At 48.1% G+C, this 19,310-nt stretch overlaps 1 protein-coding gene across 1 annotated transcript in view; it reads right to left on the bottom strand.

The window, feature by feature from the left end:
- Positions 1-446: 446 nt before the first annotated feature.
- The window catches only part of LOC149363921 (uncharacterized), a 29,422-nt gene continuing 10,558 nt past the window's right edge, over positions 447-19,310 (bottom strand). Inside the window, exons 3-8 of the mRNA XM_089573912.1 lie at positions 14,123-14,291; positions 6,339-6,515; positions 4,889-4,938; positions 3,974-4,088; positions 2,486-2,635; positions 447-566 (exon numbers count right to left, since the gene is read on the bottom strand). Coding sequence (XP_089430038.1) covers positions 527-566; positions 2,486-2,635; positions 3,974-4,088; positions 4,889-4,938; positions 6,339-6,515; positions 14,123-14,291 — 701 coding nt within the window. The 3' untranslated portion in view covers positions 447-526. The remainder of the gene's footprint in view (positions 567-2,485; positions 2,636-3,973; positions 4,089-4,888; positions 4,939-6,338; positions 6,516-14,122; positions 14,292-19,310) is intronic.

Below are 19,310 nucleotides of genomic sequence, written 5' to 3'. Positions count from 1 at the left end.
CCGCACGTGTCGGTCTCTTGTATACATCTTCCATTTCCGTTGTTATGTTGCTGCCCCTCCCAGACATAGCCATCGATTAACGGTGGATCTTCTAGATCCCTGAGATGTGTCTCGCACAGCTAGAGCGCACACACCTATTTCATGGTCCTTTCACTGCTGCTCTATATCTTACCATTTCCCTCTCTTTCTTTTCTTCCTGAAACTCCTAGTTGCCATTTTCATACGCTCAGCTTCCATTATTGCGCTTATTAGGTCCCGTGCCGCAACGATGGCGCTGAATTGAACCGCATATAGCATTGGACAAGGGTGAAACAGTAACTATTCATGCATGCAGATACTACATCGTATTGCAGAAGTATGCTGTTTATGTCCTGTCCGCTGCCTAAAGCATATTCTCCAAACACATGAGCATTTTTCGGGGACACCAGAACAAGTACTGAGAGCACTTTTTTTTCCGAAAAAAGTTTATTGAATCTCGTAAAATGGCAACCAAACAAAAATGAAAACAATGAGGACACGGCGACGATCACGAGCAGAAGCTTTTTGGCATGACGACGATATTCCGGCTGCAAATGAAAAGAAAGAAATTTTAGTACGTTAACGAAATCATAGACGATCAATGCGATTGATGCGGCCGAGTATGCGTTAGCATTTATGTTTCATCCTTAAGGAAAAGACGCTGCGGCTGACAGGTTCAGACCGCGTGAGCAGGTGTCGTGATATTCCCCGTTATGTAATGCCTTCAGGCTTTTAAGGGAAAAAAATAAATGACATGTAATGAAATCAGCCCATCATTCACGGGTAACACGCGCCACCCGTCTCCTCTCATCCTCTCTTCATCTTCCTCTCCCCTGCAAGTGGAGAGATTTCCCTCCTCCTTTTTTCACTCGCCACCCGTCGCCTCACTATAGCCTCACACCATCTTTTCGTCTTCCTGAAAACAGAGGCTTCGGACGGACGGACGAATTTTTCCGACGTGAAAATTGTAATGCTACCGCATCAAAATGAATACGAATCCGGCAGTGCACAGGGTTGGTCACTTTTTTACTTTTTTACTTTTACTTTTTTACTTTTCACAGCTCCAAAGCGTTTGAAATGATCGTACTATGCGCAAAAAGAAAAGACGAATACATAGTTTACGCCGAAAATGTAAATTTTCCGGCAGATAATCAGACAAAATATTTATCGCGACGGATTTTTCGCGGCCACTGAAGCAGATAATTGAAGCCGACTAAGTACACTGGCCTGGTGTAGTCTAGTTTTTAAGGAGGGACGGTCAGATTGTTCTTCAGGAGAATCAGGGTATTTTCACGAAGAAAATCATGGCGCAACAAGAAGACCAATAACCCAATAAGACTAAGAAGACGAATAATTGTTTATTGTTGTTTTGCATTGTCACACTTTTTACTGTATTGCCCCTCCTGCTAGGGCCAGTTTATTGGCCTCCCGTATCAATAAATAAATAATAACGCACGAGAGGAGCGGTGCTTTATTATTACACGGTCCCAATAACGCCCTGTGATTACTTAAGCCGCCGCGGTGGCTCAGTGGTTATGGCGCTCGACTGCTCACCCGAAATACGCGGGTTCGATCACGGCCGCGGCGGTCGAATTTCGATGGAGGCGAAATTCTAGAGGCCCGTGTACTGTGCGCTGTCAGTGCACCTCAAAGAACCCCAGGTGGTCGAAATTTCCGGAGCCCTCCACTACGGCGTCCCTCATAGCCCGAGTCGCTTTGGGACGTTAAATACCTATAAACCGAGCCAATCTTTCTTTTCGGATGCGTTCCAGTTGCGTTGCGCCGGGTGCGGTGATGCTGAGAGCACTACGTAGGAAGGCTGGCACAGTCGTTCTGTCCTGCCGTTTCCTGCTTAAGTCTCCTGAGTGAGACAAGAGAGCGGGCTTCCTGTCATTTCCTTCCTGTCATTTCCTACCCAAATCTTCGTATTCGCACCACGTGCCCCGCTAAGTGTTGCCATATATCAACTAGCACGTTTGTGTCGACTGCCGGCATGGAAAAGTTTCACTATAGTCAGATACAACTCAAGAGCGAAGCGGCCCCCCCCCCCCTTCCAGCCAATGGCGTCGGCCGATTCTCACGAGCCTGCTGGCATGACAATGCAGGGAGGGGACTATCCCCTTTCATCTGCCACTCCCTGCATTGTCACGCTAACAGGTTCATGAGAATCGGCCGACGCCATTGGCTGGAAGGGGGGGGGGGGGAAGCCGCTTCGTTCTTGAGTTGCACCCGACTATAGTTGTCTCATGCGGGTGTGGACATTCGGGAGGGGGGTGTGGCGACGGGCGCAGCTATCCTAAAATTGGGTGCCTGTTAATGCAGAAGAATTTGCTCGTCGCAGCTGCCATTGGCTGAGCTGTTTTAATGCGCTCGTGCAGAGCAGGTAACTACGCAAGACACTTTTGCTGTCCTGATATGACAGTGGACAGACGTCCATGATGAACAGCAACTGAAATGTCCCACCCACCCGCAGTTTCTCTGCTGCATGCGGCAGTGGTTGAGGTAGCGCTGTCCGTCCGATCCGCACACGGGGTCCAGGATGGGCAGGCATCGCTTGGGGCACTTGGGGGGCTCCAGACACCGATTCAGAGGCACCAGCTGAACGGGCTCCTTGCTCCTGCACGACCAACACCAACACCACCCCGTGGATCACAGGTGTGCCCACCATACAGCCTGTTACTTATATCATGAAATTTAACCGAATTCAACCTTGAAGAACCTTCCCCAACGTCGCGGAACGTGAGCAAACTGCATGCTCCTCAACATTAGGGAACATCGAGGAAAGGGAACCTTTCTCGAAATTGAGGAAGGTGCATACGTTTATAATAGTGGGGAGGTATAGGGGCAGTTTTATGGGCAACACTTATCTCGTGCGGTTGTGGTGCGCGTCCGTAAATACAATGCATTTCTTTAACGTAAAAAAAGAAAAAGTGGATAAGCATGCTTTCCTCACAGATGATGCTTGCTTGCGAAGAAGCCTTCGGAAGCAGAAAGTTGATTTAGAAAAAGTAACTAACGTGAAAGGCTGCTCAGAGCGCCCCTACGATACAGTTCATGAAATGTGCGCTATGTGTGAGCCCACTGAGTATCCTGGCTTCCAGTTACACTTAGGCTACAGAAGGGACGCGCTTTTAATTATGCAATAGCATTAAAGGCCTCGTCGGGGAAAAACTACATCGTCAGTCATAAAATTCGCACATTGGCTGCAGAGGAGTGTCGTCACCAGAACCGGTAATCTCCATTGGCTGGAGGTAAGGGACGTCACCGGATTTGCAGTGACGTTGTCAGACAAGAAGTGCCGTCACTTCTGGTAAAGGCATCAACAGCTTCTAATGCTATCGCATTGCCAACACATAACGTAGTTAGGTGTCCCTGTGGCTTTTTTAAACACCTTTAACGACAGATGTGCATTGTGATGTACGCAGTGCCTTACGAGGATATGCTAGCACGGTAATGGAGACTCTTGTCGCTAGTGTGCTGCTCTACACTCTAAAGAAAAAGGAGTAAAAAAGGAGTAAAGCATCATCTAGCACGCTCCTTTTAATACAAGAAAGTGTTTAAGAGGACAACTTACTACCTTGTTACTCCCGTATAGGTGTATTCGTGCTTAGAGTGTACGAAACTTCCAGTTTTCTGCTGGTGCCTTTTCTCGATTTATAGTCAGTGCGAAAATTATGCGGGCGAACCCATCGTACGCATGTTGCAACGTTGTTCTACCACATCCCTATCGGGATGAAGAGCATCTGATAATGGTGATCTTAAGAGCGTCCAGAAGTCAAGACCTTACGAGAAATATTACTTCATAACTTACCAAGAACGTTTTCCTTTTTTTCGCCTTCAAGGATAGCGTTCAGTAGCACCAAGCGAGCACGTTAGTGATTTGTGAGCGCAGTCAGTTTAGTTTGTGCATGGGTGCACGTATGTACAAGTGATGCGAGTGTATGTGAATACGAACCCGCAGGTCTCCTTCTTGAAGAAGCACTCGTTCAGGTACACCTCGCCGTTGGAGCCACACACGGGCTCGTACAGCTCCGAGCAATCCTGGGGGCACGAGTCCAGCTTGCGGGCCTCTGCGCACATGCGGGCGAGCGGTGAAAAGCTATACAGCGCGAGCGGTTAGTGCATCTTTATTTTTCGAAGTTGTATATACGCTGTATGTGTATGTTGTATATGGCTGAAGTTCTTTGGGCCGTGAAATATGCTGCGGCGATATGTCCCGTAGACTCTTTCCTCCATCTTCACCTATCATAACACTCTTTTTTCCCCTCCTCCTCTTCCCCAGTGCAGAGTACAGCAGGCCAGAGAACCATCATTCAGGCCTTCCTGTATGACTTCCTTTGTGAATAAACCTGTCTCTTTCGCTTTCCACTCTTCGTCTTGCTTCATCATTATCAGCATGACTACGCCCACAGCAGGACAAAGGCCTCTCCCTTGTCTCTCCAATTAACCCTGTGCTGTGCCAGCTGCGGCCACCCTATCCTCTCAAACTTCTTAATCTGCTCCGCCAACCTAACTTTCTGCTACCCCTTGCTACGCTTCCCTTCCCTTGGAATCCAGTCTGTTACCCTTAAGAACCATCGGCCAAGGCTTTCTGCGGAATACTTCCTCGCGGAGTCAATACCATTTTTTCCTAATGTCATACAACAACATTCACTCCTACGCCCACACGGGCGCGAATGAAATGTATAACTGGTTTCGATTAGAGGAAGCGGCTAATTCTATTGACAGTGAAATGGAGGATCATACGTCGGATTCTAATTTTTTTCTGGAGGTTGTGCGTTGCAGGCTCGCCACGGAATCCCCGGATGCGTACAGCTTCATTGTTACGATCTGAGGAATTTCGGCGGCAAGAGCAGAAAGAAGAGCTCACCTCTGGCGCTGGCTATGCAGACAGCCAATGTTTGCGTTCCGACGACCTTCCTGGAAAGGAAAAATGGCATGTGTTTGGAATAATTACTGGTTAATGCTAAAAAGCATTCACCCAAATTTCATAAATGCTTGCTTCTAAGAGTACGAATATACATTTTGGAAAAAAAAAAAGACGAGAAAAGTGGGATACAGGGAGAAGCTTCGCGAGCTCGCGACCGCTGATAAATGTTATCTCGTCAAGTCATTTTTTTGGTCAATAGTTCCTGCATGTGGGTTAACTGCACTCTAAACAGAAAGGAGTAAAAAGGGGAGTAAGTTGTTCTCTAGCGCACTTCCTGTTATAAAAGAGAGGGCGTTAGAGGACAACTTACTCCCCTTTTTACTCCTATATAGGCGTATTCTTGTTTAGAGTGTGCCCTAGTATAGTCGAATTCTTGCTCGTTTCTTAAACTTTTTCACTTTATTCAGACCACCACAACGGCTTTGCTGTGAGCCATAAAGACCCAAATATATGGATGTGAAATAATTTGGGTGATTTGGTGTTGTTCCACTACTTACAGGTCCTGTGTATTTGTCCCTCTTGTCACTTCACTTCTGAGCTGTTTTTAAGCGCTATATCGGATACGTACCGCATTTATGAGAATATATCTTTCCTTTTACCTTTTTTCACCTCGATAACTATATAGGCTTCCTGCATAGCGTAAACAGCGTTGGTATCGCCGTCGTATATCATGACATAAAACGGTTATCGCTGCCCAATAATTGTGTTACCCAGCGGCCGTATTTTGCGACGATTCATTTAGTATTCATTTCATTTGGCCGCGACATCAACCGTGGCGAAAGCGACCGGAGGTAGGGCGGCAAAAACGACCAATCACAAACACGGTTCATCTTGTCGCGGCACCGCTGCTACACTCCAAACACGAATACGCCTATATGGGAGTAAAAAAAGGAGTAACCTGTTCTCTAGCGCACTCGCTCTTAAAAAGGGAGTGCCCTAGAGTACAGCTTACTCCTTTCTTTACTCCTTTGTGTTTAGAGTGTAGCTACCATTTATTGCGTGAGCATCCACTATTCTGTTTCTATTACTGCAGTATCCACTCCGGTTGAGTCACACGAACCATGCTGCGCCAGTATGTCGCACAGTAACCGCGGAGTATCTTTGCCGATGCTAAATTAGCGCCGATAAAGTGCGTGAGGTGTGTCAAACGGTCAAACGCACCGTCGTGTTCCGCCTACATGGCGCGCCAGTGTTTCATGGGTGCGCAACTCGTTTAAGCAAGTAAATGGCATCACGAGCGTGTTTCAGCTGGCAGCGTGACGTCTTCTCCTACGGCCTACGTCACATGGAGCAGCAACTAATGATAGAGGGCCAAATGAAATGAATCGTTACATAGTACGGCCCCAGGTATGTCTTGGTCCTACGAATAGCACACAAGCAATATGCGCACCCGCAATTTCGTCGCTGCATGATGCACAGGTTAGGGTAGAAGCGGCCGTCCTTTCCGCACACCGGGTCGTAGATGTCGAGGCACTTGTCCGGGCAGAGAGGGTGCCGGCCACGGCAGCGCTCCCACTCCACCACCCGAACGGGCTCCAGAGCACCTCCGCGCAGCCGCCGCTGCTTCCTGCGGACACAGGGGAGGAGGAGGAGGCACAGTGTGTATAGGGCCCTTAGTTATTTCTGGGATTGAAAAATTACCGAAGACACTTTGGAAATTCTAAAGTGTGCTTCCGCTTCCCCGAACCGCTTGGCGCGGAATCACTGGGCTGCTTCGGAGCCATGCATCTCACTCACTCGACTGCAACGAGACGTCTGGAGAAGGAGCGGCGATGCAGCTGCCACCGCCGACGCGCGCGCACTCGTTCTACCGCCACTGTCTGACGTCATGGTTGCTGTGCACAGCTGTGCCCCCTACCGGCGCGCTGGTTGCTAAGGAGGGGAGAAGGTTGCGCCGCTGCGCGGAGGAGAGGCCACAGTTGGTACGATTCCAGCGCACGGACGGACACCGCGAGCATGAGCCATTAAAGGCTTTCGCCTTAAAACCGGAAATAAATCACATCTTTCTCCCAGTCATTCTGCAGCTGCGTTTCACAGCGTCACCTGTTCTTGAAGGTTTGTTGTGCGGAGATTGCGTAGTCGCACGGAATGATGTCCTCATCACGTGACCATCATCAGTGGCGACTGCCATCAGTCGCATGACTGATTTAATCCCGGTGCTCTCATTAAAGGGTTATATGTCACTCATTAACTGTCACGTTATCCGTTGAAGCCCTCACTTTTGACCATAATCTCCTTCCTCACACACGAATCCCATGACATCCTTATACCACATTACTCCATTCACAGTTTAAGATGTAACTTGTGTCTCATTACGAGAGCGCTGCTTCAACATTTTCTTCATTTCTATTGCTAAACGAAGAATCACCTGTGGACGCTCATTTTTAGTTGAACGTTCTATTGCTGCAGCGTGAACAGCCAAGATGCGCCGTGGGCTCGACCCCTGTGCTCACAGTTCGCTGTCACGGTTGGTTTACGGTCGCGATGGCCTTAACGGCTGTTAAAGGGTGATTTAAGAGCCATAAAGAGCGCTCAGAAGTGATTTCAAAGCGCTGACTTGTCTGTTCCTGATTAGCGGGAAATCCTATAGCGCATGCAGCATTCCAACACTTAGTGAACGTTTTCGTTCAGTACCCCGTGTACTTCCTCCGGCATTACAACCAGTCTGTTAAAAGCAGCACCATTACGAGCTAAACGATTACTTGAACCGGCTCAGTAATTATTTTATTACTGTGTGCATAGTGCGGACACAACCGTCTTACTCATTCCTGCAGCAGACGTAGTTGATGATGCAGTTTCTCTGCCTTGGAGACTTTCTATCTCATCTCGACGCTCGTCACGTGCTGGATGCTTATTGCTTATTTTATGAAAAAAAAAAAAAGCCATCCCGTTTTGACCCTATTTCTCTGAACGCAGGAAGCACTCAACTGGTCAATTTCAATTTCACTGACGTAACAGAAGAAATATTGTGGCAGCATAAGATGACTTTTATGAATTTTTATGGCCAAACAGCGCCATGGCACAAGGTGTTTTTGTGCACTCGAAGCGGAGTCAAAGACCCATTTCCCAAACATTTCTCCCCCAAAGAAGACGCCAGGCTAGGGTAAAGCTTGTGCCCATTGTGTCACCGGGGTGCACCTGGCAGCACAGGGGATCGAACCCCGCACCTCCCGCATGCGAGGCGGATGCTCAATCCACTAGGAAGCAACATTCCAGAAGTTACGAATGAAGGCAAGTGATCGAAATTATAACACAAGGTTGGTTGAGGGAGTGTGCTTCTAGAGCCCCTTGCGTAGGATTCTCATTATCTCCCGCGCGCGATGAATGTCATAACGACTATTCTCGAAGCACGCTTCGCTTCTTCATTCCGCTGAATTGAGCTAGCAGCTTTCGCTGCAAAGAAATGACAGTTTTTTTTTTTTTTTTTACAGAAACAGCTATGCATTGGGCATTAGGCGAAATCACGTCGTCGTTAATGATGCCGATATCTTCCGCGGACAGCGCACCCCCAACCCCAATACTTCACACACTATGTGGCCGTACCCCACAACTTTTGAGTGTTTACTGCACCAAGCTACCCCAACACTCAGCAGACGGAACTCATTAGAACATACCTGTGGTGCAAAGGAGAGTAAGTACAGCGGCATAGACGCGACAGAAATCACGCACCTAGAATTACTAAACACTCAGACTGGCATCAGTGTTTCGCACCATTCCAGATTTCGCTGAAATTCGCATTATCACAACTGTAAACGTCTGTTGATTTAAAAAGGAAAAAAAAAAAAAGAAATGGAAGAGAAATGAGACTTGCTGGCAGTACATTTTTGCCTAGCGGTAAAACCAACATATCAACATACAGTTTTTTTTTTTGAAGTTGGCTCCGCCGCACTATAACTAATGTTGCAGCAAAGCCCTCGTTGTCGCGAAAGTCGTAAGCGCGTAACGACAACGGGATGCGACGACTGTGCGGCATACTAAGCTTCGCTAGCGTTCTAGAGATGCCGCGGACAGCACCCGTAGTTATGATAAGATTTTTAACGTGAAATATTGTTCTGCCCATATCGATCAATGGAACTATCTGCATCGTTAAAGGCTGCCATTCTATCGCACTGTTGGGAGAGAGCCGAGCCCGAATCGCCTTTCCTTAGAAATACGTATGCACGCTGTACACAGTGATGATCACAGGGCATGCCGCGATGTGGTCCAACCGGACATGCTCATTCGGTCAGTCCCGGTGGAAATTAACAGGCAGAGAGACACAGCAAGGAAGATAAGAGAGAGATGCCTCTAGACATCTGGGTAAGTTTCGGTTTTAAAGGTGCACTGAAGAGGATTCTGAACTTGTCTTTTTGCCGCGGGAACTCGATCTACACGTTCCTAGCATTCTTAGAAACTGCGACTTATTGCCCTGTGTGGCCGATTTCCCAAATTAAATCGAATTAACGGCCGGCTCCCGCCCTTTTTTTTTGAATTCTGCCTCGTACGGTGGGCGGAGTCGACCAACGCGTGGAGTGCCTTTCACCCAGTCCCGTGGCGGCTTGCCGCTCTGCCATCGGCGGAGCAATACGTAGTAGTCCGTAGTAGCAAATAGTCCGCGCGTATTTTTATTTCTGCGGGCTTATTTTGCAGCTATATTATCTGCGAATGAAACTATTTATTCATGGAAACCTAAAAAACAACATAAAGCGAAAGCAAAGCCTCCACGGAGCTGGCTGAAAGGAACTTCACGCGTTGGTCGACTCCGCCCATCGTACGAGGCAGATTTCAAAAAAAAAAGGGCGGGAGCCGGACGTTAATTCGATTTAATTAGGGAAATCGGCCATGCAAGGCAATAAGTTGCGGTTTCTAAGAATGCTAGGAACGTGTAGATCGAGTTCCCGCGGCAAAAAGACAAGTTCAGAATCCTCTTCAGTGCACCTTTCAGGCGAAAGCCTTTAATGCCTCATCGTTGTCAACAGAAGGTTGTCAGCAGAGGTGTCACGCTTTTCGGTTGGTTGAAATGGTTACGATGTCAGAGTGTGCGGATTCGAACTAATGAGGTCAACCACGGATGCCTGACGCCCCCTTTTGGAGCAGACGACAACTAATAAAATAGTTGTCGCCTGCTTCGACAAGGGGCGTAAGGCGTCCGCGGGTGACCACATTACATATGTCATTACTGCGAACAGAGCCATGGATACAACCGAACTAATCGAAACAGAGAGAGAGTCGTGCTAAAGAAGCAGTCAAAGTGTATAGTTGTAATGTGTAGTCAAAGTGTGTAGTCAAATAAAGCACTAGTACAGCACAGTCTCTCAGTCAGTGCCAAACAGTGCGCCAGAAAAGGCTTTCACCTTGCAGCACTTTATAGAGCCAAAGTGCCCCCTGAATTTTTTAACTGGGTTTACTCTGTTTAACTACGTTAAATCCCTAGGTACCATTCTTTTCTGCGGGGGGAAGGTGGGCGAAGGTGTGTCGAGAGTGGCAGTGGGTGGGCGAGCAGCCCTAGTAGGGTAGTGGTGTGGTGTAAAGAGGTGGGTGTTGGGTGGTGCTTCTCGAGTGCAATTGGCTTTCCCACTACGTATTTGAATTCGATTTCGCTGTCGCTTTTTCGTTCCGCACGTGCGTAAGCTTCTAGTGAGTGAGTGGAGGCCCTTCTAAAGGTGGAGGTAGGTGAGTTAATGATGGGTGCCGTTTCTGCAGGGTAGAGTCGATGGGGCGCATGGCGTTTCTGGAACATGAATGTCGGCATGGGTAGGGTGGATCCATCGATAGAAGATGGCTGTGGGTGTGTCGGTTGTCTCCAAGCTACGGGGATGGGGCGAGGAGGTGGATGGTGCTTCCCGCAGGGTGGCGATGGAGGGTGGAGGCTTTACTTCAACTGACACCAGATTTCCGGGGGCGGTTAAAGCAGCAATGCTTTCGCAGCAATAAATGCTCCGTACATAAGTGGAATAAAAAAAAGAAAGAAAAACCTGTGTTTCGCTGCGGAGCAAGCACCAACATAGCCAGAAAGAGCCGAGAAATTCATTTTTACTTAGTGCAAAAATGTGAAAGATTCTCCCTCAACGTCCTTCTAACGTGTGCATATTTCCTCCATACACGATGTCTCTGCCAGGCGGCTCGCTGAAGGAGGCTTTTGTTTGATGTGAATAAAAAATAAAAAAGGCAAAGCAAAAGCCGACCAGTAACCATCGAACGGGCACTTCTCTCTAGACAAACATCAGGTATAATTCAGCCGGCCGCTTTTGAAACCGCGGAAAAGGGCCGCGGTGGTTTCGAAATCGTAGAATGAACCACCGCGTCGCTGCTGACGATCACGCTGTGAAGCAACGTGCCTAGAGGTTTCTCTGGAACTGCAAGCGCTGGAAATGCGTCTTCGCGGCACTCTTGCAATTACCACAAACCGTTTGCCATAAATAAGAGTCCTCCTTACAAATTGCGTGCAATGGAAATAGCAGGGACCAAATTGTTGCACGTCCACATCCAACAACCGTACCCCGCGTGCTTCCGTTTTCCTCGAAGTTCTTTCGGAACGCAGCTTTTATCGGCCCATTCGGCTTGTATATAGACATGGCGGAGTCACTCTGTTTTTTATTCAGTAGGCTGTACGGGTGTAAATGTCGAATGGAAAGCAATATAGCGTCGACACGCTGCGCAAGAGAGGCACAAACGAACGGACAAAACAGGGATACAGCCTAGTGTCGTCCATCTTTCCTGTGTTTGCGCTGTTACGTTTCCGATGGATGAAACCTAACCTAGCAACAAGTCCCGTTAAGCGCAGCACGCGTCGAATTCACAGCACATTGAGCGGGACTTTGTGTAGAGTGAATTGCGAAAACGCGAGCCGCATCGCTCTCTCAGCTTCCCGTAGCGATGCACACAATTCGCGCGACTAATTGCACGACCAATACCAGATCCAGAGCGGCGTCTCCTACTGCGTAACGGCTTTCCTTCTTCCGGCTGATGTGTTTATTGCGTGCACCCGCAGCTACCTGGCCTCCATTGCGACACGTGAATTTAGTGTTCCTTCTCCGGCAGTGGTAATTTGTTGGAACCGCGCGATAGCGTCGTGGGGATAGCACCGCTGCCCCTGACCCCTTGACGTGAGGCACGTTCTTGGAATTTCCTCTCCGTGTGTGCTTTCGTTCCCTCGGAGGTCGCCCAAGGCGCACTCTCGAATTCAAGACGGCGTCCCTCCCTTCCGAGAGCCGCGGTGGCACTTTTACGTGCGCGCTCCTGAGCAGACGGACAGAGATGTTCTCCTCGCAAGCCTCTTATAGCTGCTGCTTTCAGTAAGAGCTGCGGGAGAGGTTTGCTCTGCCCTCACTCTCTCCTCGTTCCTGTATGTGCAGACTCGGGAATGTTGACCTTTGTTTATCTGAATTATGTGCACACCTGAGTCTTATTCCTGACAAGCAGGAGTCTTTCCAGCGTTGGCAGAGGACCGTCTTCGGCGAAAGATTGCACAAAGCATTTTCCTCGGCACGTCCAAACCACTGCACAAACTCTTCTTGTAATTGCGTTTGCTCGCATCTACGCAGCGTGTGTACCAGCCGTGGTATTTGCAAAGCTCCGCACTCGCGCGCGCGCGCGCACGCACGCACGCACGCACGCAAACACTCACACACGTGCACACGCACACGCACTCGCGCGCGCGCGCGCACGCACGCACGCACGCACGCACACACACACACACACACGCACGCACGCACGCACGCACACACGCACACACACACACATGCACACAAAAGCTAACTGGGCCAATATTTGGAGCCGTACAAACTAGTTAATTGAACTGCTCAGACCTGATCAAAAGTTATTGAGCTCAGCGAGAAGTTGATACAGGCGGCGCAGGCATTTGGTAATTGCTAAAAGGAAAACTGTTAGCAGAAGCCTCCTAAAATCAATAAAATCTCACACCACACAACCGAGAGAGAAAGAGAAAGTTAAGACAAGAAGAGACGCAGACATGCTTGCACGCAGAAATGGCAAGGTATACGAGTAAATGAATCCTCAACCTTTTCTCACATTTTTCACGTCTGCTTCGTGTAATTCGCGTCTAGGGAAGAGAACAATAGGGAAGGCTGTGTCTGCGGCGGTTTGCAGCGCCAACTCTATTTCCAGTCCTCGCAAGCTATTCAGAAGCACCATTCCGTTGCATGTACGAGGGGTACCCAAAAGAAACCGGACTAAATTTTTTGGTCGGCAAAGCTTCTGTGTTCCCGAGTTTTGCCACTAGGAGCGCATAGAACGAACATTCCAGAGTCAGTAAGCCGAGTGCCGTCGTTGAAGGAGGCCAGACTAGTTTAGGCATAGTTTTAGAGTGACGGCTGTTTTGCGTGAATGTCGTTTTTGCAATGGCTGATTTTCGTGAACAGCGTACGCCGGTGAAATTCTGATTTTTGCTCGGAAAAAGTTGAATGGAAACTCATGAAATATTAAGAAAGACGTACAAGGACGATGCTATGAGGACAAGTCAAGTGTTCCTGAATCGAATCCTGAATCAGAGCAACAATCATGCCAATGGAAAACTTCAAATTCACCTCGCCTCAAGAAAGCTCGTCAGGTGAAACGAAACCTCAAAGCAATGCTGATTTGTTTTTTCGACGTGGGAGGAGTTGTCCATTCAGAATTTGTTCCGCAGGGTCGGACAGTTAGCCAGGCTTTCTATTTGGGTGTTTTGAAAAGATTGGGCAACAGTGTGCGGTGGAAGCGGCCAGATTTGTGGCGGTCGGGTGACTGGTTTTTCCATCATGGCAACGCCCCTGCTCACACAGCCCTGTCTCTACGACAATTTTGGACCAAACATGGCATGACCCCTATTCCTCAACCCTCATACTCTCCCGACCTTGCCCCGTGCCACTTTCTTTGTTTCCTAGAATGAAAAAATAGGTGAATGGAAAGCGTTTCGCTGATGTTGCTGAGGTGAAGAAAAAAAACGACGGAGGCACTGTCAAGCATCACAAAAATGAATTTAAACAATGTTTTGAAAAATGGAATGAAAGATCCGACTAGCGTATCATTGCAAGTGGGGAATACTTTGAAGGAGATTCAAGGTCTGTGCATAAAATGTGAACAAATAAGTTCAAACAAAAATAAGTCCGGTTTCTTTTGGGTACCCCCTCGTATGTGCATGAACATCTGTGTTCCTCTGTCAAGTCGCACCCTGCAGGGTACCAAGATTTCCCTTACCGGCAGTTGGCGTTCCTCAGGGAGCATTCGCTGTTGTACACGCGGCCGTTGGACCCGCACACCGGAACCGGAAACGATTCATTGCAAGGCACTCCGCAGGCAGAGACGCCGGGGCTGCCATCAATTCGTGGTTGATCCACCGGTAACGATGGCTGCTCTGTGGTTGTGCCTGTGGGCGGAAGGAAAAATAGAATTAGAAAAGAGCTTAAACGGCTGCAAAAAAGGTGCAAGTGTACGCTCGGCGAAGTCAAAACTGCAAAATGCATTTTGCCTTCCAGCCTACCGGGTTCAGTATTAACTATGTCTATCGCTGGAAAATAAATTTTGGAAAGTGGAAATAATGGAAACTGCTTCCATTATCTCTCCCGCACCGGGCAAACTCAACTGCGAGAGCACGGCACTAATCAGGCAAGTGCACATCTACGGAATTGCACACTGGAGCTCCTTACACACTAAATTCAAGGTGAACCATAACTGCTGCTACGCAACACGCGAGGAGGCTATGAATATAGCCAGCACACATTTTGGTCACGTACCATACCACTCCACGTGCCCAGCTCCTGAATCACACAGTAACGGTATGTGTTGCTGTCCGCGCATATACGGTTACAACGCACACAAACTAGGTGTTACAAGGCGACCATAAAGTACAAGCCATTACCACATGAAGCACAAAACCGCCTTAAATGAAGGTGCAGATGTGACTTAAAATGAAATGTGATAACGAACTTAATTCTTTTCTTCTTCACCTAACCAGCTAGCTGCAGGTACCGACACGAGATCCTGCTAGTCGAGAACTAGGAACACTCGAAGGCTTCGGTCAGGACAGTTCAGGGGAGTCATGTTGCATTGGGCATGGCGCATGGAAAGCTGGGAAGCAACTTCTGCTTTTAGTTGATGTGATGTTACCCAGGTAAATGACAAGTTTTGCTGTTCGAACCTTTTACAGGGTACGTCAGATCCCTCCTGACCGAGCATCAAGTTCCTTGAATCCACGCTGTTTTGAAGAGGCAAAGAAGGATAATAGAGAGATTTACCATACCGGAGACGTACTATCGGAGGCGTATACCGTTTTGACGTACGGGAACTGCGCATGCGCAGTGCCAAGTGTGTGGCTAGGTAGGACCCCTACGCGTGTGCAACAGGCGTACGTAAAACCGGTACACGTCTCCGCTAGTAAGTCTCCGATATGCTAAATCTCTCTATTCTTTAGCCGACCCCGACTATACCGCGGAGCGGCCCGTGCCTTCTAAATATTACAACGTAAACGAACATACTCCCAAATGTGAGGCGTGTTGTGCATTCATGCATTAATGTTCCGGAAGCGTTGACCCAGAGGTCACGACAGACACACCCCGTATATATGCGCTGCACGGAGAATTCTAGCGTGAATCACGCCCAGTATTCGCACGGCTTGCACGCAGGAACACCGTGCATGAACTTCCGCACTACTACGCACTTCGCTTCTCTCAGGCGGAAAGGAAGGTCCCGTGGTCTTGCCCTCAAGCCGTACACAACAACGTTCCTATCCGGACTCAGACGCACAGACGGACGCAGTTCTTCGGTATGAGGCATCCGCACGCTGAATGTGTTCCGGCAGCCAGGGTACACGTACGCCTGTATAGTAGCTGCTGAGAGCTTCTGCCGACCCCCCTAAAACGAGGGGCTCATTTGAAAGTCAACTCCGAGTGCGCGTATACGTAGAACGCGCCACTCAAAGGCGTCCTCGTCGGTATGCGTGTGTGTGTGAAGGGGCCTACCGGAGCGACGAGTTTTATCGCCGCTACGCCTCGGCTGTCTTTGGCCCCCGGGCTACTTCTGTATACGTGGACGGCATACTCAACCACGCTGAGTGTATCCTCACACGCCCTCCGTTCGACGACGCCTTCGAGGTTCTCAAACAACGGAACCGACCTTGCATGAAGAGGATAATTTTTTAATGGTTTAGCTACGAAGCCTTAGGCAAGGGCACCTCGTGTCTTCGAGGCCGGAAAATTGCTCTTGAGGGCTTGGTTATTGCGGCGTTCGCTAAAATACGTGCGCCCGTTTGTGGTTAGACTCGAAGTTCACACTTGCTAAGGCAAACCAGGATGATTTCCAGCAGGACAACAAAATTAACATACACCTTTAGGCCACTCTGTCCTTTTCGCTTGAGAGATTAGACACTGGAGTACTACTAGCCAAAACCAAATATAACAACGCGAGGAAAATTCGTGGGCTCCTTTTCAACCACTTCAAGTCCTTCAGGTCAGCACAGTAATAGAATAGAGGAACTGGTGTGTATTCAGCCTTCACAGAAAGGACCTCTGCAGCACGTACAACGCGACTGTCGCTTTCACCAGCCCAATATGAGTCCTACTTAAACCTACACTCGGCTCCATATGTAATCGTGCAGAGGATACCTGATATTTTTATCAGCCACCTCTAACATCATGCTATTCTTGGCAAGCCTTGTACATCGGCTAGCCTTGACGACGAACGCAAAACGATGATGATGAGTTGATTTCATTTTTATGGCGCAACTAGGACAGCTTGTACCAATAGTGTCATGACTAATGTGTTTGTTCTGAACGAATAGTCGGGTCAGAGACCCATTTTCCAACCATTCACCCCAAAAGAGCCGAGCACCAGACCACGCGAAAGCTTGTGCTCCATTGGGAAAAAGATGGCCACCAGGCGCCACTGCTGTAGCGAAGCTGGAAATCTACCGAGATAATGAAGTTGAAATTACATGGGAAGGGAAAAAAAGTACCACAACTGTAGGGGTGCACAAAGGATTAAGGCAAGGTTGCCCTCTATCACCGCTGCTGTTCATGCTTTACGTGATAAATATGGAAAGAAGGCTAGAAGAAAGTAATCTGGGTTATAATCTATCGTACAGATTAGGCGGAAATGTAGTTGAGCAGCGACTCCCGGGTTTAATGTATGCGGACGATATTGTACTGTTAGCAGATAGCCAGGAAGATTTACAAACTTTGGTTAATTGCTGTGGAGACGAAGGAGACGCTCTAGGATTCAGTTTTAGCGCAACTAAATCAGGTGTGATGATTTTTAACGATACAACTGATCAGGTGCTTACAATACAAGGCCACGAAATACCCAAAGTGGCCGAATACAAATACCTCGGGATATGGCTAAACGAAGGGCAGATATACACGGAAAAGCATGAACAGGCTCTTAGGGCAAAAGGACGAAGAGACGCCGGGATAATGAAACATAGGGCATTATGGGGGTACAACAAATATGAAGTACTAAGAGGTATTTGGAAAGGAATCATGGTGCCGGGACTTACTTTCGGCAATGCGGTTCTGTGCTTAAGGGCAGAAGTTCAGTCGAGATTAGATGTAAATCAGAGAGCTGTTGGAAGATTAGCACTAGGTGCCCACGGCAAAACCACAAACGAGGCAGTACAAGGGGATATGGGCTGGGCATCGTTCGAGGCACGGGAAGCTAAGAGTAAAATACTATATGAAGAACGCCTGAGGAAATTGGACGATAACAGATGGGCAGCTAAGATATTTAAATATTTATACAGAAAGAACGTCGACTCACAGTGGCGGAAAAGAACTAGAAAACTAACCAGTAAATATGCCGGTCATGAGGACGGAGAAAGAAAGAGCATTAAACGACAGGTTAAAAACGCGGAAGTTAAAAATTGGATGAATTCAATGGAAAAGAAACATAGTGTAGAACTATATCGATTCTGGAAAAGGCAGATCAGGAAAGAATTTTTCTATGATAACTCAAGAGGCAGTGCCCTACTTTTTGAAGCTAGATCAGGGTGTCTTAGAACGCGCAGCTACAAAAAGAAATTTAACGAAGAAGATGACACATGTGCAGTGTGTGGTAGATCTGTGGAAACAATTGAACACCTCATAATCAAATGTGATGGTATCCATCCGGATGTCGATGCAGGCACAGTCACTCTTTCTGAGGCCCTAGGGTTTAAAGATAACAATGGTCATGTAAATAAATCTGCAGTGGAAGTCAGCAAAAAGCGATTGGAGGATTGGTGGCTGAAAAGCAGAGATGTGGCATAAGGTTAGAATAGTAGGAAACCGTAGGCAAAGTTGATGGAGAATCTTAATGAGAATTGCCAACACAGTAAACAAAAAAATAATAAAGAAAGAAAAGCTGAGCATGGTGGCAATTGCCACCACCCCGTTTCAAAGGGGGCGCTCCTATCCATCCATCCATCCATCCATCCATCCATCCATCCATCCATCCATCCATCCATCCATCGCTATTTCCTTACACGAGGTGGACGCTCAGGTCCAGGCCATCAATGCGGAGGTCAAGGAAATCTTACCATCAGTGCGGAGGCCCAGAGAAACTTGGCTCCACAGTTTAAGCCCCAATCCTCTCACAATTATTTTTAGCGCGAAAGCACTACTTCATACGGTCATACTCAATCAAGAGTATTCTGTGAAGACTCGGAGTAACTGGGATAAGCTCGGGTTAGTTCGGACGAGCGCAGTGAAAGCTGGAGACAATGGGAGAAAGCTCGGATAAGTTCGGAGGGGCGTTGCTCTAGCTGTAGCCAGTGGAAGTAGAGTGACGCGCCACCTGCCGCCGAGTGGAGAGAAGGTGTCAAGAAACTTAATTTCGAGCATTTTCGTTAGCTTCAAACTTCCCACCTTGTAGGTGAGCACTAGCAAGATACACCTCTTGCATAGTTTCTCCTGCTATCCCTGACCTAAGAGTGCCGGCCACACGCACACCATTCTATTCATATTGACCCACATATTTCAGTTAGTTAAGCAGCAATAAATGCAACATAATTAATTTTCAGGATTCCCGTAATGTCGACAGTTGCTTGTCATGCCAAGTAAAGAATGACTGTCTTTTTTTTCGCAAGTTTTGTGAGCCGCATGATGGCAATTCAGAATCCATGCCCGGCACCGAAACCTTTTTTTACTATATGCCAGTCTCTCACTCGACGCAGCCAATTTCAGTTGCCTTGAAATGCAACCACAAATCCCCGCCCCATCCAGAGCTTCTTTCGTTCCGCTTTTTTTCTTCCTTCAGGCTGTTTTCCATTCTCCGGTCGCCTCACGAGGCCACGGACAAATTATCTCACCCTTTCGCAAGAAGTTGATCCTCCTTTGCATAGTTTCGCGAAATCAACACGTAAACGATTCGGGAAAATAGATAGGCAGCTGCTGCAGTAAATTATCGTCCATTGCTG

This window comes from Amblyomma mixtum, chromosome 2 (genome assembly GCF_055824585.1).
Source record: "Amblyomma mixtum isolate Tamu chromosome 2, ASM5582458v1, whole genome shotgun sequence".
NCBI lineage: Eukaryota > Metazoa > Arthropoda > Arachnida > Ixodida > Ixodidae > Amblyomma > Amblyomma mixtum.
This window is presented reverse-complemented; position numbering and strand designations above follow the sequence as displayed.